General features: G+C 47.1%; 1 protein-coding gene across 1 annotated transcript in view; it reads right to left on the bottom strand.

The window, feature by feature from the left end:
- The window catches only part of LOC134656629 (microtubule-associated protein futsch), a 204021-nt gene that overhangs the window by 12588 nt on the left and 168644 nt on the right, over positions 1-22789 (bottom strand). Inside the window, exons 6-8 of the mRNA XM_063512186.1 lie at positions 21537-21718; positions 17714-17885; positions 20-17422 (exon numbers count right to left, since the gene is read on the bottom strand). Of these exons, the coding sequence (XP_063368256.1) occupies positions 20-17422; positions 17714-17885; positions 21537-21718 (17757 nt within the window). The remainder of the gene's footprint in view (positions 1-19; positions 17423-17713; positions 17886-21536; positions 21719-22789) is intronic.

Genomic DNA, 22789 nt, shown 5'->3' with positions numbered 1-22789 from the left:
TGTATTAAACTTGAACTACTCGAGATCTCAGGTGGCTCTGGGCTATGCTCGCATGGACTAGGTGCGTCTTCAGATGGCACTTTATCAAATGGCATTGGACTACATATCTTTGCCTTTTCAGACGCCATTGGACTGACTGGTTTCTCAAATGGCGTCTCGTCCGAAGTTTGAGTTAGTAGTTTGCCATGTTCTGTTGTTTCAGTACAAATAACATCAACTAGAGGTAAGCTAGTTGGCTTTTCAATAGGAATGGGACTTGGTGCTTTGCCATCAAATATGTCGGTGGGCGCTGGGCTAATAGGCTTGTCAGATGGTGTGGGACTCAATACTTTTTCTGAAAGAACTTTGTCCGATGGTGTTGGGCTGTATGCCTTCTCAGAGGGTACCTTGTCGGATGGTGTTGGGCTATGTACCTTCTCCAAGGGGGCTTTGTCAGATGGTACTGGGCTATATGCCTTCTCAGAGGGAGCTTTGTCAGATGCTACCGGGCTAAGTGCCTTTTCAGAGGGTACCTTGTCAGATGGTGTTGGGCTATGTGCTTTTTCAGAGGGTACCTTGTCGGATGGTGTTCGGCTATGTACCTTCTCAGAGGGAGCCTTGTCAGATGGTGTTGGGCTATGTACCTTCTCAGAGGGGGCCTTATGAGACGGTGTTGGGCTATGTGCCTTCTCAGAGGGAGCCTTGTCAGATGGTGTTGGGCTATGAACCTTCTCAGAGGGGGCTTTATCAGATGGTACTGGGCTATGTGCCTTCTCAGATGGAGCCTTGTCAGATGGTGTTGGGCTATGTGCCTTCTCAGATGGAGCCTTGTCAGATGGTGTCGGGCTGTGTGCATTCTCAGATGGAGCCTTGTCAGATGGTGTTGGGCTATGTGCCTTCTCAGAGGGGGCCTTGTCAGATGGTGTTGGGCTATGTACCTTCTCAGAGGGGGCCTTGTGAGACGGTGTTGGGCTATGTGCCATCTCAGAGGGAGCCTTGTCAGATGGTGTTGGGCTATGTACTTTCTCAGAGGGGGCTTTGTCAGATGGTACTGGGCTATGTGCCTTCTCAGAGGGAGCTTTGTCAGATGGTGTCGGGCTGTGTGCCTTTTCAGATGGACCCTTGTCAGACGGTGATGGACTATGTACCTTCTCAGAGGGAGCTTTGTCAGATGGTGTCGGGCTGTGTGCCTTCTCAGATGGAGCCTTATCATATGGTGTTGGGCTATGTGTCTTCTCAGAGGGAGCTTTGTCAGATGGTACTGGACTAAGTGCCTTTTCAGAGGGTACCTTGTCAGATGGTGTTGTGCTAAGTGCCTTCTCAGAGGATACCTTGTCAGATGGTGCTGGGCTATGTGCCTTCCCAGAGGGAACCTTGTCAGATGGTGTCGGGCTTGGTGCCTTTTCCGACGGAGCCTTGTCAGATAATGTAGGGCTTGGTGCCTTTTCCGAAGGAACCTTGTCAGATGGCACAGGACTAGGTGTTTTCTCATAGGGAGCCTTGTCAGATGGTACTGGGCTATGTGCCTTCTCGGATGGAGCTTTGTCAGATGGTGTTGGGCTATGCACCTTCTCGGAGGGAGCTCTGTCAGATGGTGTTGGGCTGGGAGCCTTTTCAGAGGGAGCCTTGTCAGCTGGTACTGGGCTTATTGCCTTCTCAGATGGTGCTTTTTCTGAAGGCACGGGGCTTATTGCCTTGTCAGACGGTGTCGGGCTACGAGCCATTTCTGATGCTCTTTCTGAAGGTGTCTTATCCGACAAAGTTGGGCTTGGCGCTTTTTCCGACGCTTTGTCAGAAGGTAAATGGCTTGGTGTTTTCGCTGACGTTGCAGTAATTTTATCGTCATCGGTTTGAGTATCATCTTTGATGATTTCATGAATTCCATCGACCAACGATTCTTTTATTGTATGACTTATACCTTTTATACCGGATACCAATGCGTTAACTATCCCATCTTTTTCTATTGAAACTGCATGGTCATCTCTATGCGTGTCTTGAGTGGATTCGAGTACATTAATATTCTTAGAAACGACGGATTCTTCCTCAACATGGATTTTTTCAGAGTATGTCACGTGCTGCGATGTCTTTATTTGCTTTGTGATCACTTCCTGTTCAGATCTATCACTGAGAACCTCAGGGCTAGGAGGTTGTACATCAACTGACACGAGCGTAGAAGGACTTAGATCTTTATCTGTTAACATTTTATCAGTCAAAATAGATATTTTATCTTTTTCAGCTGTTAATGATTTATCATCAAATGTAGGTTTTTCAGGACTAATCGCTGGTTCCGATTTTTCGGAGGAGCTAGTAGCACCATCAGTTTTCTTTGTTTCTGGCGAAACAGGTGGTGTAGTAGGATCCACTTGTTTATCCTTCAAAACGTCTTCAATGGTCTTTTCTTTTGTAATTGAAGAAATAATAGCATCGGTTTTGTGAACGTTATCGTCAAATTTAGTCAACATGCTAGTAAGCATAAACATTTCTTTGCCTGGTTCAATTAAATCTTCATCTACTAGATCAGGAGAGCCAGGTTCATCATAAATATCCACCTCGTCTCCAAAAGTAGCTTTTTCAAATGGTGTTGGCTTAGATGATTTATCAGAAAGCACTAAGCTGGGTCTCTTTTCTGATAATGTAGGGCTAGGTGCCTTTTCTGATGAAACTATGCTAGGTGTCCTTTCAGATAGGGCCTTTTCTGATAAAGTTGGACTAGGCGCCTTCTCAGAAGGTACCGGGCTTGGGGCCATCTCTGATGGAGCCTTTTCAGAAGGGACCGGGCTAGGGCCCTCCTTTGATGGAGCCTTGTCAGAAGGAACCAAGCTTGGGGCCTTCTCTGATGGGGCCTTGTCAGATGGTGCTGGGCTTGGTGCTTTCTCTGAAGGGACGAGACTAGGTGCCCTTTCAGATGGCACCTTTTCTGATAAAGTTGGACTTGGTACTTTTTCAGATGGTACCGGACAGGACGCTTTTTCAGATGGAGCTTTGTCTGATAGCGTAGAGCTTGGAGCTGTATCTGATAGAATTAAGCTTCCTGCTCTCGAAGTCGGCCCTTTTTCTAATATAGTCTGGCTTGGCGCATTGTCAGACGGTACTGGACTGTGGGATTTCTCCGATGGGGCCTTTTCCGATGGTACGGGGCTTTGAGCCTTTTCCGATGGGGCCTTGTCAGAAGGAATAGGGCTTGGCGCTTTCTCTGATGGAGCCTTCGCAGATGGAACCGGGCTAAGTGCCGTCTCAGATGGAGCCTTGTCAGAAGGCACAGGGCTAAGCGCTTTCTCAGACGTGGCCTTGTCAGATGGCGCTGGGCTTGGTGCTTTCTCGGAAGGGACGAGACTAGGTGCCCTTTCAGATGGCACCTTTTCTGATAATGTTGGACTTGGTGCTTTCTCAGATGGTACCGGACTGGACGCTTTCTCAGATGATACCGGACTGGGCGCTTTTTCAGATGGTACCGGACTAGACGCCTTTTCAGACGGAGCTTTGTCTGATGGCGTAGGGCTTGGAGCTGTATCTGATAGAATTAAGCTTCCTGCCCTTGAAGTCGGCCCTTTTTCTAATAGTGTCGGGCTTGGCACTTTGTCAGACGGTACTGGACTGTGTGCTTTCTCCGATGGTACTGGGCTTTGAGCCTTTTCGGATGGGGCCTTGTCGGAAGGAGCTTTGTCTGATGGCGTAGGACTTGGAGCTATGTCTGATAGAATTAAGCTTCCTGCCCCCGAGGTTGGCGCTTTTTCTGATAGAATCGGGCTAGAAGCTTTATCGGACGGTACTGGACTGTGTGCTTTCTCCGATGGGGCCTTGTCCGAAGAAACCGGGCTTAGGGCCGTCTCAGATGGAGCCTTGTCAGAAGGAACTGGGCTAAGCGCTTTCTCAGGCGGGGCCTTGTCAGATGGTGCTGGGCTTGGCGCTTTTTCTGAAGGGACGAGACTAGGTGCCCTTTCAGATGGTGCTTTTTCTGATAATGTTGGACTTGGTGCTTTCTCAGATGGTATCGGGCTAGATACCCTTTCAGATGGAGCTTTGTCTGATGGCGTAGGGCTTGGAGCTGTATCTGATAGAATTAAGCTTCCTGCCCTCGAAGTCGGCCCTTTTTCTAATATGGTCGGGCTTGGCGCTTTGTCAGATAGTACTGGACTGTGTGCTTTCTCCGATGGTACTGGGCTTTGAGCCTTTTCCGATGGGGCCTTATCGGAAGGAGCTTTGTCTGATGGCGTAGGACTTGGAGCTATGTCTGATAGAACTAGGCTTCCAGCCCTCGAAGATGGCGCTTTTTCTGATAGAATCGGGCTGGGAGCTTTATCAGACGGTACTGGACTGTGTGCTTTCTCCGATGGGGCCTTTTCCGATGGTACGGGGCTTGGAGCCTTTTCCGATGGGGCCTTGTCAGAAGGAACCGGGCTTGGAACCTTCTCTGATGGGGCCTTCTCTGATGGGGCCTTGTCAGAAGGAACCGGGCTTAGGGCCGTCTCAGATGGAGCCTTGTCAGAAGGAACTGGGCTAAGCGCTTTCTCAGACGGGGCCTTGTCAGATGGTGCTGGGCTTGGTGCTTTCTCGGAAGAGACGAGACCAGGTGCCCTTTCAGATGGTACCTTTTCTGATAATGTTGGACTTAGTGCTTTCTCAGATGGTACCGGACTGGACGCTTTTTCAGATGGTACCGGACTAGACGCCTTTTCAGACGGAGCTTTGTCTGATGGCGTAGGGCTTGGAGCTGTATCTGATAGAATTAAGCTTCCTGCCCTCGAAGTCGGCCCTTTTTCTAATATGGTCGGGCTTGGCGCTTTGTCAGATGGTACTGGAGCGTGTGCTTTCTCCAATGGTACTGGGCTTTGAGTCTTTTCCGATGGGGCCTTATCGGAAGGAGCTTTGTCTGATGGCGTAGGACTTGGAGCTATGTCTGATAGAATTAGGCTTCCAGCCCTCGAAGTCGGCGCCTTTTCTAATAGAGGGCTAGGAGCTTTGTCAGACGGTACCGGACTGTGTGATTTCTCTGATAGAGCCTTCTCAGATGGTACTAGGCTTGGCGCTTTGTCAGAAGGAACCTTATCTGATGGCGTAGGAATTATTGCTTTGTCAGATAGTGCTTTTTCGGAAGGCACGAGGCTGGATGCCCGTTCTGAAGGCGCTTTTTCCGATAATGTTGGGCTAGATGCCTTTTCTGACGGAACTGGGCTTGTTGCCTCCTTAGATTGGGCTTTTTCTGATGGTACTAGACTAGGGGCCTTGTCCGATGGCACTGGGCTATGTGCTTCCTCAGATAGAACTGGGCTTGATGCTTTCTCCGATGGGACCTTCTCAGATAGTACTGGACTAGGGGCCTTTTCTAATGGTTCTGGGCTCGATGCCTTTTCTGATGGGGCTTTCTCATAAGGAGCCTTTTCAGACAGTATGAGGCTTAGTCCAATCCCAGCAGGCGCTTTATCGGATGGAGCGGGGCTCGGAGCTTTTTCAGATGGCTCTAGGCTGGGTCCCCTTTCTGAAGGCGCCTTTTCCGACAATGTTAGGCTTGGAGCTATCTCTGACGGTATTGGGCTAATTGCCTTCTCTGGCGGGGCCTTTTCTGATGGTGTGGGGCTTGTTGCTTTCTCTGAAGGAACAAGACTAGGTTCTCTCTCAGGTGGTACCTTCTCCGACAATGTTGGGCTCGGAGCCTTGTCAGATGGTACTGGACTGATTGCTTTCTCTGAAGGGGCCTTTCCAGATGGCGTAGGGCTTGTGACTTTCTCTGAAGGAACAAGGCTGGGTTCTCTCTCAGATGGCGCCTTTTCCGACAATGTTGGGCTCAGCGCCATGTCTGATGGTATTGGACTGATTGCTTTTTCTGATGGCGCAAGGCTTGTTTCGTTTTCTGATGGTACTGGGCTTGATGCTTTCACCGACGGGGCTCTGTCTGATGGTGTAGGGCTAGTTGCCTTTTCCGAAGGGGCTAGACTTGGTGCTCTTTCAGACGGAGCCTTCTCTGTTAATGTGGGGCTAGGGGCCTTCTCAGATGGTGCCTTATCAGATGGTACCGGGCTAGGCGCGGTTTCTGACGGTGCTAGGCTTGGTTTTCTTTCAGACAGTGCCTTCTCTGATAATGTGGGGCTAAGCGCTTTGTCAGATGGCACTGGGCTTGGTGACTTCTCAGATGGTGTAGGGCTTGGCGCCTTTTCTGATAGGGCCTTGTCAGAAGGTGTTGGACTAGGTGCTTTTTCAGATGGTGCCTTTTCTGAAGGAACAAGGCTATGTGCTCTCTCAGACGGTGCCTTTTCTGATAATGTAGGACTAGGTGCTTTATCAGATGGGGCCTTATCAGATGGTGCAGGGCTAGTTGCCTTTTCAGTCGGTACTAAGCTTGGTGCTCTTTCAAACGGCGCCTTCTCCGATAACGATGGGATGGGCGCCTTTTCCGATGGGACTTTATCAGATGGTGTAGGACTAGGTGCTTTATCTGATGGAATAGGGCTTGGTGCCTTTTCCGATGGGGCTTTGTCAGACGGTACTGGGCTAGGTGCTTTTTCAGATGGTGCCTTTTCTGAAGGCACAAGGCTGGATGCTCGCTCAGATGGTGCTTTCTCGGACAAAGTTGGGCTAGGTGCTTTGTCAGATGGAACAGGACTTGGTGCCTTTTTAGATGGGGCCTTCTCCGATGGTACCGGGCTAGGTGCCTTTTCAGAAGGGACTAGACTAGATGCTCTTTCAGAAGGCGCTTTTTCAGATAATGTTGGACTAGGCGCTTTGTCAGATGGAACAGGACTTGGTGCCTTTTCAGATGGGGCTTTCTCCGATGGTACCGGGCTAGGCGCCTTTTCTGAAGGCGATAGACTTGGTTTCCTTTCAGAAGGTGCCTTCTCTGATAACGCTGGGCTAGGTGCCTTTTCCGATGGAACTTTATCAGATGGTGTACGACTAGGTGCTTTATCAGATGGAATAGGGCTTGGTGCTTTTTCCGACGGGGCTTTGTCAGACGGTACTGGGCTAGGTGCTTTTTCAGATGGTGCCTTTTCTAAAGGCACAAGGCTGGTTGCTCGCTCAGATGGTGCTTTCTCGGACAAAGTTGGGCTAGGTGGTTTGTCATACGGTACTGGGCTGGGAGCCGTCTCTGATGGGGCCTTTTCAGATGGTACTAGGCTAGGTGCCTTCTCTGATGGAGCCTTGTCAGACGGTACTGGACTGGGTGCCTTCTCTGATGGAGCCTTTTCAGATGGTACTGGGCTGGGTGCCTTATCTGATGGAGCCTTGTCAGACGGTACTGGGCTGGGAGCCTTCTCTGATGGGGCCTTTTCAGATGGTACTGGGCTTGGTGCCTTCTCCGATGGGACCTTTTCAGACGGTACTGGGCTGGGCGCCTTCTCCGATGGGGCCTTTTCTGACGGTACTGGGCTTGGTGCCTTCTCCGATGGGGCCTTTTCAGACGGTACTGGGCTTGGTGCCTTCTCCGATGGGGCCTTTTCAGATGGTACTGGGCTAGGTGCCTTCTCTGATGGAGCCTTGTCAGACGGGACTGGACTTGGTGCCTTCTCCGATGGGGCCTTTTCAGACGGTACTGGACTTGGTGCCTTCTCCGATGGGGCCTTGTCAGACGGTACTGGGCTGGGAGCCTTCTCCGATGGGGCTTTTTCAGATGGTACTGGGCTAGGTGCCTTCTCCGATGGGACCTTTTCAGACGGTACTGGGCTGGGCGCCTTCTCCGATGGGGCCTTTTCTGACGGTACTGGGCTTGGTGCCTTCTCCGATGGGGCCTTTTCAGACGGTACTGGGCTTGGTGCCTTCTCCGATGGGGCCTTTTCAGATGGTACTGGGCTAGGTGCCTTCTCTGATGGAGCCTTGTCAGACGGGACTGGACTTGGTGCCTTCTCCGATGGGGCCTTTTCAGACGGTACTGGACTTGGTGCCTTCTCCGATGGGGCCTTGTCAGACGGTACTGGGCTGGGAGCCTTCTCCGATGGGGCTTTTTCAGATGGTACTGGGCTAGGTGCCTTCTCCGATGGGACCTTTTCAGACGGTACTGGGCTGGGCGCCTTCTCCGATGGGGCCTTTTCTGACGGTACTGGGCTTGGTGCCTTCTCCGATGGGGCCTTTTCAGACGGTACTGGGCTTGGTGCCTTCTCCGATGGGGCCTTTTCAGATGGTACTGGGCTAGGTGCCTTCTCTGATGGAGCCTTGTCAGACGGGACTGGACTTGGTGCCTTCTCCGATGGGGCCTTGTCAGACGGTACTGGGCTGGGAGCCTTGTCTGATGGGGCCTTTTCAGATGGTACTGGGCTAGGAGCCTTCTCCGATGGGGCCTTTTCAGATGGTACTGGGCTGGGAGCCTTCTCCGATGGGGCCTCTTCAGAAGGTACTGGGCTTGGTGCTTCTTCCGATGGGGCTTTTTCAGATGGTACTGGGCTAGGTGCCTTCTCTGATGGAGCCTTTTCAGATGGTACTGGGCTAGGTGCCTTCTCTGATGGAGCCTTTTCAGATGGTACTGGGCTAGGTGCCTTCTCTGATGGAGCCTTGTCAGACGGGACTGGACTTGGTGCCTTCTCCGATGGGGCCTTTTCAGACGGTACTGGACTTGGTGCCTTCTCCGATGGGGCCTTGTCAGACGGTACTGGGCTGGGAGCCTTGTCTGATGGGGCCTTTTCAGATGGTACTGGGCTGGGAGCCTTCTCCGATGGGGCCTTTTCAGATGGTACTGGGCTGGGAGCCTTCTCCGATGGGGCCTCTTCAGAAGGTACTGGGCTTGGTGCTTTTTCCGATGGGGCTTTTTCAGACGGTACTGGGCTTGGTGCCTTCTCCGATGGGGCCTTTTCAGATGGTACTGGGCTGGGCGCCTTCTCCGATGGGGCCTTTTCTGACGGTACTGGGCTTGGTGCCTTCTCCGATGGGGCCTTTTCAGACGGTACAGGGCTTGGTGCCTTCTCCGATGGGGCCTTTTCAGATGGTACTGGGCTAGGCGCCTTCTCTGATGGAGCCTTGTCAGACGGGACTGGACTTGGTGCCTTCTCCGATGGGGCCTTTTCAGACGGTACTGGACTTGGTGCCTTCTCCGATGGGGCCTTGTCAGACGGTACTGGGCTGGGAGCCTTGTCTGATGGGGCCTTTTCAGATGGTACTGGGCTGGGAGCCTTATCTGATGGGGCCTTTTCAGATGGTACTGGGCTGGGAGCCTTCTTCGATGGGGCCTCTTCAGAAGGTACTGGGCTTGGTGCCTTCTCCGATGGGGCCTTTTCAGATGGTACTGGGCTAGGTGCCTTCTCCGATGGGGCCATTTCAGACGGTACTGGGCTTGGTGCCTTCTCCGATGGGACCTTTTCAGATGGTACTGGGCTAGGTGCCTTCTCTGATGGAGCCTTGTCAGACGGTACTGGGCTGGGAGCCTTCTGCGATGGGGCCTTTTCAGATGGTACTGAGCTGGGAGCCTTCTCCGATGGGGCCTTTTCAGAAGGTATTGGGCTTGGTGCCTTTTCCGATGGGGTTTTTTCAGACGGTACTGGGCTTGGTGCCTTCTCCGATGAGGCCTTTTCAGACGGTACTGGACTTGATGCCTTCTCCGATGGGGCCTTTTCAGACGGTACTGGACTTGGTGACTTCTCCGATGGGGCCTTTTCAGACGGTACTGGACTTGGTGCCTTCTCCGATGGGGCCTTTTCAGACGGTACTGGGCTTGGTGCCTTCTCCGATGGGGCCTTTTCGGATGGTACTGGGCTAGGTGCCTTCTCTGATGGAGCCTTGTCAGACGGTACTGGACTTGGTGACTTCTCCGATGGGGCCTTTTCAGACGGTACTGGACTTGGTGCCTTCTCCGATGGGGCCTTTTCAGACGGTACTGGGCTGGGTGCCTTCTCTGATGGAGCCTTTTCAGATGCTACTGGGCTGGGTGCCTTATCTGATGGAGCCTTGTCAGACGGTACTGGGCTGGGTGTCTTATCTGATGGAGCCTTGTCAGACGGTACTGGGCTGGGTGCCTTCTCTGATGGAGCCTTTTCAGATGGTGCTGAGCTGGGAGCCTTCTCCGATGGGGCCTTTTCAGACGGTACTGGGCTGGGCGCCTTCTCCGATGGGGCCTTTTCAGATGGTACTGGGCTAGGTGCTTTCTCTGATGAAGCCTTGTCAGACGGTACTGGACTGGGTGCCTTCTCTGATGGAGCCTTTTCCGATGGTACTGGGCTGGGCGCCTTCTCCGATGGGGCCTTTTCAGACGGTACTGGGCTTGGTGCCTTCTCCGATGGGGCTTTTTCAGATGGTACTGGGCTAGGTGCTTTCTCCGATGGGGCCTTTTCAGACGGTACTGGGCTTGGTGCCTTCTCCGATGGGGCCCTTTCAGATGGTACTGGGCTAGGTGCCTTCTCTGATGGAGCCTTGTCAGACGGTACTGGGCTGGGAGCCTTCTCCGATGGGGCCTTTTCAGATGCTACTGGGCTGGGTGCCTTATCTGATGGAGCCTTGTCAGACGGTACTGGGCTGGGTGCTTTCTCTGATGGAGCCTTGTCAAACGGTACTGGACTGGGTGCCTTCTCTGATGGAGCCTTTTCAGATGGTACTGGGCTGGGTGCCTTCTCTGATGGAGCCTTTTCAGATGCTACTGGGCTGGGTGCCTTATTTGATGGAGCCTTGTCAGACGGTACTGGGCTGGGTGCCTTCTCCGATGGGGCCTTTTCAGATGCTACTGGGCTGGGTGCCTTATCTGATGGAGCCTTGTCAGACGGTACTGGGCTGGGTGCTTTCTCTGATGGAGCCTTGTCAAACGGTACTGGACTGGGTGCCTTCTCTGATGGAGCCTTTTCAGATGGTACTGGGCTGGGTGCCTTCTCTGATGGAGCCTTTTCAGATGCTACTGGGCTGGGTGCCTTATTTGATGGAGCCTTGTCAGACGGTACTGAGCTTGGTGCCTTCTCCGATGGGGCCTTTTCAGATGGTACTGGGCTAGGTGCCTTCTCCGATGGGGCCTTGTCAGACGGTACTAGGCTGGGTGCCTTCTCCGATGGGGCCTTTTCAGATGGTACTGGGCTAGGTGCCTTCTCTGATGGAGCCTTGTCAGACGGTACTGGGCTGGGAGCCTTCTCGGATGGGGCCTTTTCAGATGGTACTGGGCTAGGTGCTTTCTCTGATGGAGCCTTGTCAGACGGTACTGGACTGGGTGCCTTCTCTGATGGAGCCTTTTCAGATGCTACTGGGCTGGGTGCCTTATCTGATGGAGCCTTGTTAGACGGTACTGGGCTAGGTGCCTTATCTGATGGAGCCTTGTCAGACGGTACTGGGCTGGGAGCCTTCTCTGATGGGGCCTTTTCAGATGGTACTGGGCTAGGTGCCTTCTCCGATGGGGCCTTTTCAGACGGTACTGGGCTTGGTGCCTTCTGCGATGGGGCCTTTTCAGATGGTACTGGGCTAGGTGCCTTCTCTGATGGAGCCTTGTCAGACGGTACTGGGCTGGGAGCCTTCTCGGATGGGGCCTTTTCAGATGGTACTGGGCTAGGTGCTTTCTCTGATGGAGCCTTGTCAGACGGTACTGGACTGGGTGCCTTCTCTGATGGAGCCTTTTCAAATGGTACTGGGCTGGGTGCCTTCTCTGATGGAGCCTTTTCAGATGCTACTGGGCTGGGTGCCTTATCTGATGGAGCCTTGTTAGACGGTACTGGGCTGGGTGCCTTATCTGATGGAGCCTTGTCAGATGGTACTGGGCTGGGAGCCTTCTCTGATGGGGCCTTTTCAGACGGTACTGGGCTGGGCGCCTTCTCCGATGGGGCCTTTTCAGACGGTACTGGGCTTGGTGCCTTCTCCGATGGGGCCTTTTCAGATGGTACTGGGCTAGGTGCCTTCTCCGATGGGGCCTTGTCAGACGGTACTGGGCTGGGTGCCTTATCTGATGGAGCCTTGTCAGACGGTACTGGGCTGAGAGCCTTCTCTGATGGGGCCTTTTCAGATGGTACTGGGCTAGGTGCCTTCTCCGATGGGGCCTTTTCAGACGGTACTGGGCTTGGTGCCTTCTCCGATGGGGCCTTTTCAGATGGTACTGGGCTAGGTGCCTTCTCCGATGGGGCCTTTTCAGACGGTACTGGGCTTGGTGCCTTCTCCGATGGGGCCTTTTCAGATGGTACTGGGCTAGGTGCCTTCTCTGATGGAGCCTTGTCAGATGGTACTGGGCTGGGAGCCTTCTCCGATGGGGCCTTTTCAGAAGGTACTGGGCTTGGTGCCTTCTCCGATAGGGCTTTTTCAGATGGTACTGGGCTTGGTGCCTTCTCCGATGGGGCCTTTTCAGACGGTACTGGACTTGGTGCCTTCTCCGATGGGGCCTTGTCTGACAGTACTGGGCTGGGAGCCTTGTCTGATGGGGCCTTTTCAGATGGTACTGGGCTTGGTGCCTTCTCCGATGGGACCTTTTCAGATGGTACTGGGCTAGGTGCCTTCTCTGATGGAGCCTTGTCAGACGGTACTGGACTTGGTGCCTTCTCCGATGGGGCCTTTTCAGAAGGTACTGGGCTTGGTGCCTTCTCCGATGGGGCTTTTTCAGACGGTACTGGGCTGGGAGCCTTCTCCGATGGGGCCTTTTCAGAAGGTACTGGGCTTGGTGCCTTCTCCGATGGGGCTTTTTCAGACGGTACTGGGCTGGGACCCTTCTCCGATGGGGCCTTTTCAGACGGTACTGGACTTGGTGCCTTCTCCGATGGGGCCTTTTCAGATGGTACTGGGCTAGGTGCCTTGTCTGATGGAGCCTTTTCAGATGCTACTGGGCTGGGTGCCTTATCTGATGGAGCCTTTTCAGATGGTACTGGGCTGGGTGCCTTATCTGATGGAGCCTTTTCAGATGGTACTGGGCTGGGTGCCTTATCTGATGGAGCCTTGTCAGACGGTACTGGACTGTGTGCCTTATCTGATGGAGCCTTGTCAGACGGTACTGGGCTGGGAGCCTTCTCCGATGGGGCCTTTTCAGAAGGTACTGGGCTTGGTGCCTTCTCCGATGGCGCTTTTTCAGACGGTACTGGGCTGGGCCCCTTTTCAGACGGTACTGGACTTGGTGCCTTGTCGAATGACGAAAGTTTATCTGCTAAATTTAGTTCTGTTTCCAGGCTGTCGATGATTTCAGTCTGTAGTTTTTGCGGACTGAGGTCCTTTTCAGGTTTATCTGAAAGTGGCGTTGTTTCTGTAAGTTCGTCAGATGTCACGTCTTCCTCTTTGTCCTCTTTTTCTGGGCTCAGTTTTTCATGTAATTTATCAATGCCATCCAAAATTCCTGAGCCCTTCTCAATTCTTAAGCCCTTTGAAGTTACGTCGACAACTTCTTTACTTATACTAGTTTCAATAGATTTAGCCAAGTTGTTTGTATGCTTTACGTGTATTTCACCATCTATGCCTTTTTCTGTTACACTATCTCGTTTGGATATGCTTTGAACTTTTTCACCATCGATCGACACCTCTGGCTGATATCCCTTTTCTATACTTACTTGCTTTTCATCAAGTTTGTCAGAAGTTTCAGCCTCTATTAGGAGGTGCTTTTCTAATAGCTTGTCAGTTTTTTCGAATATTTGACTGGATATGTCACTAACTACTTTAGTCGCCGTTTCAATGATACTTAATTTTCTTTCGTTGTGAGATTCTTCAGCATCATCTTTTTCCTTGTCAAGGGAAAGTTTAGTTTCCTTCAACGAAAGTAGACTATGTTCTTTATCCGGGCTTTCTTTTTCTTCTTTATGTCCATTTTGTATTTCTACCTTGTGACTTTGATGCACATCAGCCGTTGTTATGGTAAAATCTTCATGTGTTTGTGCAGCCTTTGTTTTTTCTGTGACAGTCAAATCTTTATAAGTACTACCTACTTTAGCAAAATGGTCTGCTTTTGTCTTGTCTTCGACTATACTCTGATCATCTTTCTCTGGACTGGGTTCTTTCGAGTGAACCTTGCTGAGAAGATTATCAGATTTGAGGATGTTTTTATCGATGGTGACGGTTTCTTCAACAACAGATTCATGAACCTCTTTATTATCCAATTGAGTACATTTTTCTTCTACCTCTTGCATATCTTTTTGTAATTTAAGGCTCTTAGTTTCATCAAACGTCTGCTGAATTTCATAATGATCAGTTGAAGACACGCCATTTTTAAGAACCTCGTGCTCTTTAGTAGTTTTTGTCATTTGTTCTTTAACTTCACTAGATGTGCCTTTTTCTGTTGATATTATTTCATCATGTAACTTTTTAGTTTCTTGGCTTGTGACAAAGTCTACTTCATCTAAAGCATGCACTGCTTCATCTGATTTCGTAGCAAGCTCTTTGACAGTCTTTTTGGATGTTATACTTTCTTCAAAAGTGTCTTTTTCAAGGTAATCAATACTTGTTAGTTTTTTATCAAATAGTATTTTTTGAGATATTGCTTCCTCCTTTTTCTTTAGATCAGCCATTCTCTCTTCTAATTTTTCTAGCGTTTTTGCTGTTTCCAAAGAACCGCTTAGTCTTTTCTCGGATTTTTCTTCTATCAAATGTTGATTGTCGTCTTTTTGTTCATCTATTTCGGCTAATTCTTGTACTGTTTCCTTGATCACTTTAGTTAAATCATCCTTCGGTTTTCTTTGATCATGTGCGTCTTCTTTGATTTCACGTTTAACTCGCTTGCTCTCACTAAGGACAGTTTTGTCTGAAACTTCACTTAAATCTTCAGATGCAATTGATCTTGCAGGAGAAATCTCTTTGACTAAATCAGCAGTCTCTTGTTTAATCTCTTTGTGTTTTTCTTCTTTTAGAGCTGTCTCACTTGAGATTAACTGCTTCGTTGCTTCAATTGCACTAGTTATCGTATCCGTTTTAAACAAGTGTTCAGGAGACTTCTGAAGCATAACTGGGGACTTTTCAGCCATGATTTCTTCTAAACTTTTATCAGATTTTAATACTTCAGCGACATCAGCAACAATTTTTTCTACGTCTTTAGGGCTTACAGGAGGCTTATCTATGCCTTCTAACTTACGTGCCTCTTCAATTTCTTTTTCGACGTCCTCAGGTATTGAGGGTATTTTATCTGCAATAATATCTTCAACAATGACTATTTCGTCTTTGATGGGAGAGTCTACGGTAGTAATATGAGTCTCTCTTAATTGTTCAGTGTATTGCCCATAGTTGAAATCAGTATCATCGTACTCTTTGACTGGTTCTAGTTCTTTAATAGCAGGGACTTTACTCTGTTCAGGGTACATTGGTGATTCTGGTGCTGATCCCGGAGTAACCATCACCAGCTCAGCATGCGACGGGCGGTCTACAGTTTTTAAAACCACATCATGTTGGCTTCCTTTGAAGGACGTTGTAGCTTCAATTTCCTTTAGGGGTAGATCTTTAGGTACTTTAATTTCATGAACAAAACCAATATTTGGTTTCCTTTTAAATATATCTTCTTCAACGGGGGTTTTCTTTTCCTCATATGTCCTGTAATCTACTTCTTCGTGTAAAGGCAAGTCTGCGACTTCATCGGGTGTTTTGACTATTTCCCTTAATGGCGCTGGTATAGCTTCTATTTTCGGACTCTTGGCTTTAATGTCTATAAGCGTTTGTGGGGGAACTACTTCCTTCGTTTCTTCTTTGATATGTTTTTCTTCTACTTGCTGATCTTCCTTGATTTCATCAAGAGTTATCCTCTCGTCCTCTGGTAAAGTCGGTGCTGTGGTCGCCCCTGATTCGATAGTAGTCGATATTTTTTCATCGGGTTGTGATTCCTGCATTACATTAAGTTCTAACGAATCTTTAGGTTTGACAGCACCGTTTTTGCTATCTGAAGTTTTCTTTTCACTACTATGGTCCTGCTTTTCTTCAACACTTACAGAGTGTTCCTTTGATTCTTGTTTAATATCTGTTTTCAATTCTATTGTCGGTTTTTCTTCAACGTGCCCCTCTTTGAAATCATCCTTCTTCTTTTCTGACTCTTCCTTATCTTTAATGTGCTTTTGTAATTCATCCTCACGTTCTTGACTGGCCTCATGATCTGCAATAGATTCTTCAGTGTATTGCTCAACTTCTTCTTTTTCAATAATTAAGTACTCCTCCTCAAATTCAGCATCAGCTGCTGGTTCAATTTTTACGTCTTTTATTATTAATTTTTCAATATCAGAACGTCCTACGAATTCTACTTTTTCTTCAGCCTCACTGTCTCTATTAAATACTGCTTCAATCTCTCTTACGATCTCTTGCTCTTCCCTGTCATCTAATTCTTGTAGTTTAATATCATCAAATGACTTAGACGTATCTTCGTCAGATTTTTTGGCGTCTTTTAGAATGTCTTCGTAATTAACTCTCTGAAGTCCTTTTAGTTTTGAGTCAACTTTCACTGACTTAATAGATTTCGTGGGACTTTTCATAGCTTTCATTCCTTTCACTGGTGAAGCTAGAGGACGCGGTCTTCGTGAAATAGGTTCACGTTTTACTTTAGGTTTGTCTGCAGTCTTCTGAGTGATATCCCGTTTGGGAGATGGCTGTTTGTATTTTGATTCCATGACCCGACGGTTCGCGGCTTCTTTAGTGCTTTTAGCTGGAGTACTTCCAGGGCTCAGTTTCCTTGTCTTAGCTTTCACTCTATCTTTCACAGCTGGTTGAATGCTGGAGATGGTCGATTTTACTTCTGCTGTCTTTTTCGGAGTGGCCGGCGGCGATTTCTTATCATCACCTGGCTTTTTGTCTAATAAAGTAGTACTTGTTTTCTTTTCGGTTTTCTGTACCGCAGTACGGTGACTTATTTTAGTTCTAGTAGTCGCACTAGTCGTTTCACTTTTTCGTACCTCTAATTTCTTACGTTCCGTCTTTTTCACTTCCTGTTTCGATTCCGTTTTAACTTCCTTTACCTCTTTTTCTTCAGTCTTATCTATTCGTTTCTTCTTTTCCGCTACTTTCTCCTTTTTCTTTACTTCTTTCTTTTTACTATCTATCACAGTGCTCTCGTACTGAGCAATTTTATCATCTAATTTGGTCTCTACCCTGCCAGTGATGGCCTCTTGGAGTACAGATTCAATTTTCTTTTCTTCGTCGTCAGTCAGTTCGGTGAGTAACTTATTATCTATCATGTTTTTCTCATCCTTAACCTTTGGGGGTGGTTCTGGTTCTGAAATTTTTTCGTCTTTCGTTTTATCTGTCTTTTCTTTGCTTATCGTCGTCCTGGTACTTTTGACTCTGGTCGTAGTTGTAGGTTGTGGGGCCGGCGGTGCGATTTGTCGGCCCGTACATGTCGGGTGCTGTAGGAACTCAAGATGTTTGAGTTTTTCTAGGCCTTCAAAGATTTTATGCTGTGGGGTTGAGCCTGGGAACATTATTCGGGTGATGGTGTCATCAGGGTTGGCTGGTCGCCACACGAGGAGAGCGCAGATGGAGACGAGATTGGGGATGGGGAAGTTGAAAGCGCTGGAGACGCTGGCTCCCTCGAAGAGCTTCTGTTCGCTGTTGTGCCATTTCTTGAGGAAGTCGCGCACGTGCTTGGAGTCCTTGGACGGATTCAGGACGTACATGTCGAGTGTTCCTGAAACGTGAGGATTTAGCGTTTATTTTATGCCGAAAATTTGAAACAGATAATATATCATGTTAATTATTAGGTTATTTTGTAAAATTTACCAATTTTATGGCACAAGGCTATGGTAGCATTGTCGAGGCTTCATTGAGGTTGACATTGAAGGCTTAGCCCTCCTGTGAATACGTTTTGTGTCCAATTTTGTGATACAAACTAAGAGGCTCGGCGCTAGCACTGTTGAGATATCGGAGCTTTCTTATAGGAGATCTTAAAGTTAGAGGTCTAAGCGTAGTCAGTACGTACCGTGTCCAACTTTGTGGTATAAATTAATAGGGTCAGGGCTACGATAGCACTGCTGAGGCTTCAGGTTGAGGTGTCGGAGGTCCGCCATCATATCGGAGCCCTCCTGCAGGAGGGACACGAGGAGGGGGTCCGCGTCCTTGTCCCCGTCGGGGCTTGCGAGGGCGCGCCGCTCCTGAAAACAAGAAAAATAGAGTCAGTAATTTTGCTCATATTCGTTATTTTTGTCAACCATCTTTATATTATACAATGCCACACACATTTATAAGGAGTATCAGAAATACTCTATTTTGGGATTGCATATATTTTGGGAGCCTTGGGACTTTGTAGATACATTTTTCCTGTGACATAAAAATACAAATTAAACAATAAAACTAAACTAAGTACATGCATTATAAAACTAAAAATATCGTAGAAATAAACTTATAAATAAAAAATGCTCCCTAGCTTGCTGTCCTGAGTTATGGTACCCAGAAGACTGGCAGCGTTACCTCTTTGAATGGCCAGACTTAGTCTCTGGCCGAAGTAGCTGCCAGCTCTCTATTTTTATGTTATCTTATCTTATCTTATTATTTTCGGGGACCCTTACGGATACACTTCGACCCATAGGGATCTTTTGTGCAATTACCCCCTGGAGAAGATCCGTCAGCTACTCAAGAGCTTTTCCCACCATATCCATGTGTCGGATGATGGAGCTCATGTATGGGTAGCGTTTTAAAGTCCTTTGGTTCCAGATATCCTGCTCCAAAGTCCTTCATTCTTTGTCTGGCTAGGGCGTGACATTCACACATTAAGTGTTTCACTGTCTCTACCTCTTGACCACACATACGACAATCGGTGTTGTCAGAGTGTCCCATCTTGGCCAGAATTCCTTTGACCCCGTAATGGCCAGTGAACACCCCCGTTATGATTTGGAGTTGTCTTTTGCTAAGTTTCCAAAGCTTTGCATGCTTTAGACCCGTCAGACTGTTCCATTCTTCCTGATGTTTGGTCTTGGCATGGTCTTTAATAGCTGTTGTGATGGTTCCCTGTGAGAGCCCCACGAATGGTTCCGGACCTATAAGGTTACTTTCAGATCCGGTTCTGGCAAGTTCATCTGCATTTTCATTGCCTATGAATCCCTCGTGCCCTGGGATCTATACCAGTTGCACTCTGTTTTGCCTTCCAAGCTTCCGAGTTCAGAGCTTGGACGCCATTATATACCAGTCTAGAGTCCACTCTGTGCGATTCAAGCGCTTTGAGTGCAGCCTGACTGTCGCTGAGTATATAAATATTCTTCCCTTGGGTTTGCCTAACTATATTCTCATGCACACAGGCAATTATAGCGAATGTCTCAGCTTGGAAGACAGTGGCGTAATTGCCCATGCTTATACTACTACTAAAGTCATTTGCATAAATGCCTGCTCCCGTACCAGATTCTGTCTTAGACCCATCTGTATACCATATGATGTCGTTTTCATCAGGGATTGGTGCTTCAAGACCTTCGGTCCATTCTGCCCTTGTTGGAATTTTAACGTTAAAATTCTTATGGAACACAAACTTGGGTTGCATCTTATCGCAGCCCATGTTCGTAATCCTTTTCACGAAATTGTCACATTCCATGTTTGTGTGTTTGGTCTTTGGCTTGCTATCGCTCCAGAGGCCTGTTAGGGCCAACCTGTGTAACGATTTCCGCGCCTCAGATTGTATCACTAGGCTATTTTTATGTTAGTCTTATTTCAATATGGTAAAGCTTAAATTGAATAATAAAAATGTGTGTAAAATAGTTATTTATTTGTTTTACAAGGGGGTAAAGTTGTTGTTTAACCGCTCGTGCTAATATTGATACCTGAGCAAGCGAAAGGTTCGACCACGAGCGTAGCGAGTGGTTCGAAAAATGGAATCTTTAGGGTTGCGAGGGTTTCAAAGCACGAGGGTTAAACAAAATTTGCCCCCGAGTGCAACACAAAATTTTTCACCATACCAAGCCGAAGCAAATATTAAATGTAAAATATCAAACTAAATCAAACCAAATCAAATCCAAATGAATGTTATTAAATATTTATCATCCAAAATCATCATTTAAAAGTCAATTCTACCAGCAAACATAAGAAAACAGCTCAAAAGCAACTCAACTTTTTGAAGTGCAAAGTAAGCCTTTCCGAGCTGCAAGCTGGTGTGGTGAAAATGAATGTACCTAAGTAGAAGAATAATTAAAATGATTCAATAATGTCCTTGTATAATAAGTACAGTACATACCTATTATAAAAGACGGCCAATTCTCATATTATCTTCATTGTATAGATACGTTCACTCACAAAATCATTCTTTAATTATTTTTAGGATTAATAAATACCGTAGTAACGTCGACCACATCTAACGCGATTAGTGCGTACCTAATTAACGACATATCGCACGGAGTGTAAAGAGATACTTTACACTTCAATGGATGTCAACCCACCTATCTATAGTCCACCAGCACGTAGATAATCTACTGCTTCACAGCACGGTATCAAAAAAATATAGCAGGGACGGTATTAAGGTTTTACAGATTGTTTTAAGATGAAAGGGGACGACGTAACGTTATCGCGAAAATTTGCATAGAATTAGTTTTTTGTTTTTTATAAGTAAGAAGTAAGAATAAATACAATAATTAAAAATCTAAAAAAGTCAATAGATACCTATTGACTTTTTTAGATTTTTAATTATTAAATTTAAATAAATATTTATTACAATAAATTATGTTTTACATTTACATAATGTGAATATCCAGAAAGAAAAATGGGGACTACATTTGTATGGAGCAGCGGTTGTCCAGTATGCTCTTAATGTTTAATAATATATGATACTAAAAGTCGTATCATATAACTATATTTTTATTTTACAAACTATAATGCCTTCTGGCATTAAGTTCGCCTTTTGTACAATTTTTAGTGTGCATTAAAGTTTGAATAAGGTAAATGTGGCTAATTCTGTCATAGGGGTTATTCCGTCCACGAGCGTATATTTCTATGATATTCAATCGTAGGAAAAAAAAAGCATCTGCTTTTGATTGCTGAAACTAAAAGCAATCGCTGCTTTGTCCGTGAAATTATCAATTTTGTTAGTTTTTCGAGAAAAACGCTAGTAGATTGAATAGCCCCTGTGACGGAATTAGCCACATTGACGTTAAATAAATAATATTTTATGCCTATGGATGTGTTCTCGTGATCAGTAAGCAGGGTGCGTTCGCGCGTGTAGTTCGGATCGGGTTGCGCACTTGATACCTGACATTGAGAGCGGTATGGATGGCGCCAAGTAGCCGACTGCGAAGCGGTGGATTACGCGCTAATATAATTTTTAACTAACGACCCGCCCCGGCTTCGCACGGGTTAACAAATTATACATCTTTCTCTTGAATCACTCTATCTATTAAAAAAAACCGCATCAAAATCCGTTGCGTAGTTTTATAGATCTAAGCATACATAGGGTCAGACAGCGGGAAACGACTTTGTTTAATACTGTGTAGTGATTAGTACAGTACAGCTTGTCCGACAACGTACGACCAAGTACTCATTGCCACTGCCTCTTGGTTAGAGCGTGCCATTTGTTCATCAAGATAGTCAGTACTTACTTCCAGGTTACAGAAGAAATGTCCAATCTGCGGATGCACAGACGCCTGTGCCTTCCTGCGCAGCACAGCGGCCATGCCCGCAGCCGAGCAGTTGTTCAGACTGGTCAGCCATCTTGCCGTCTCATATATCTGACTCTTAGACTTACGTTCAGGTACACAGACACCTGTTACCTTTCTGCGAAGGACAGGTCTTGAGACTATAGCGTTAGTTAGTATCTAGGTGGTCACACTCACTTCCAGGTTACAGAAGAAATGTCCAATCTGCGGGTACACAGAGGCCTGTGCCTTCCTGCGCAGCACAGCCGCCATGCCCGCAGCGGAACAGTTGTTTAGTCTGGTCAGCAGCACCGCGTCCAGGCGGTCCAGGTGGCGAGCGAAGTCCCACCAGCACGCTTTGCGGGAGAAGCCACCATCAACTGGAATGGGAAAAAGGGGTTCATGATGATCATCACATTTATTGACGGCTATCGCAATTTTTTAGGAAAGGGGTTATTAGTCTGTAGAACCGAGTAAAGGGTTATGGTGCTTTATTTGTTGCATGGTGTGAATTAATGTATTTTTTCTACTCCCGTACTTACTTTTATTTGTCATTTGAAGGGTCGTGCACACACCTTTAAAACCCTACCTTATAGTTGACAAGACAAGTTTTTAGTATATTCCCAAAAAAAGAATTTGTGCATACACGAGTATTTTTTGGCGATTTTACGATACTTCGTGTAATAACCACTTAAAAAATATTGAATGAAATACAGTCTTGCCAACCTTATTTTAAATGTCATCTCTGACAAATAAGTGTACCATAGACATGTTTTTTTTTAATTTCATTCATTCATTCATTTTTTTTCCGCCCGTACCCTCCGTTTTTGCTAGTTCTTGAATTAATGTAAAATTTTCAATTTTATTTCAAAGTGCTTGGTCGTAGAAAAAGTATTGTATGCAACGTTGTTTAACTGAGTCAAAAAATACTCGTGGCGTCTTTATTAACAATTTTCGGCTTCGCCTCAAATTGTCACTCACGCCACTCGTCTTTTTTGACCTCTCTTAAACAACGGTTGCATAAAATACTATATTCACAGCTACCAGCCTAGTAGTAACCCAATGAAGCTGACTAAAGTTAATCTTACCTAATATCCGATCTAAATTTAAACTCTACTCTATTACACCAACACTAAATTAATTACAGTGTCCCTGAATCATTGGAAGTGGTTTCCGATAATCTAAATCAACGCTTGCCGGACCGCAGTTAATTGAAAGGAGTAGATTCATGTCGATTACTTGATATTTAGAAGGTCTTAAGTACTTACATGTAGTTCTCGATAAGGATTTCCCATGTAGATTAAGGGTGTTAATTTAGTCACCTGCAATAATTTACGGGCTGAATATATAGGTCTTACTGAGCAACTTTTACTATAAGACCAACCTCGAAATCACGTGTTATGTTAGTGTCAAAGGTGACGTTTCTTCAAACCAAAACATCACTTTTGACA

This window comes from Cydia amplana, chromosome 18 (genome assembly GCF_948474715.1).
Source record: "Cydia amplana chromosome 18, ilCydAmpl1.1, whole genome shotgun sequence".
NCBI classification, from domain to species: Eukaryota; Metazoa; Arthropoda; class Insecta; order Lepidoptera; family Tortricidae; genus Cydia; species Cydia amplana.
This window is presented reverse-complemented; position numbering and strand designations above follow the sequence as displayed.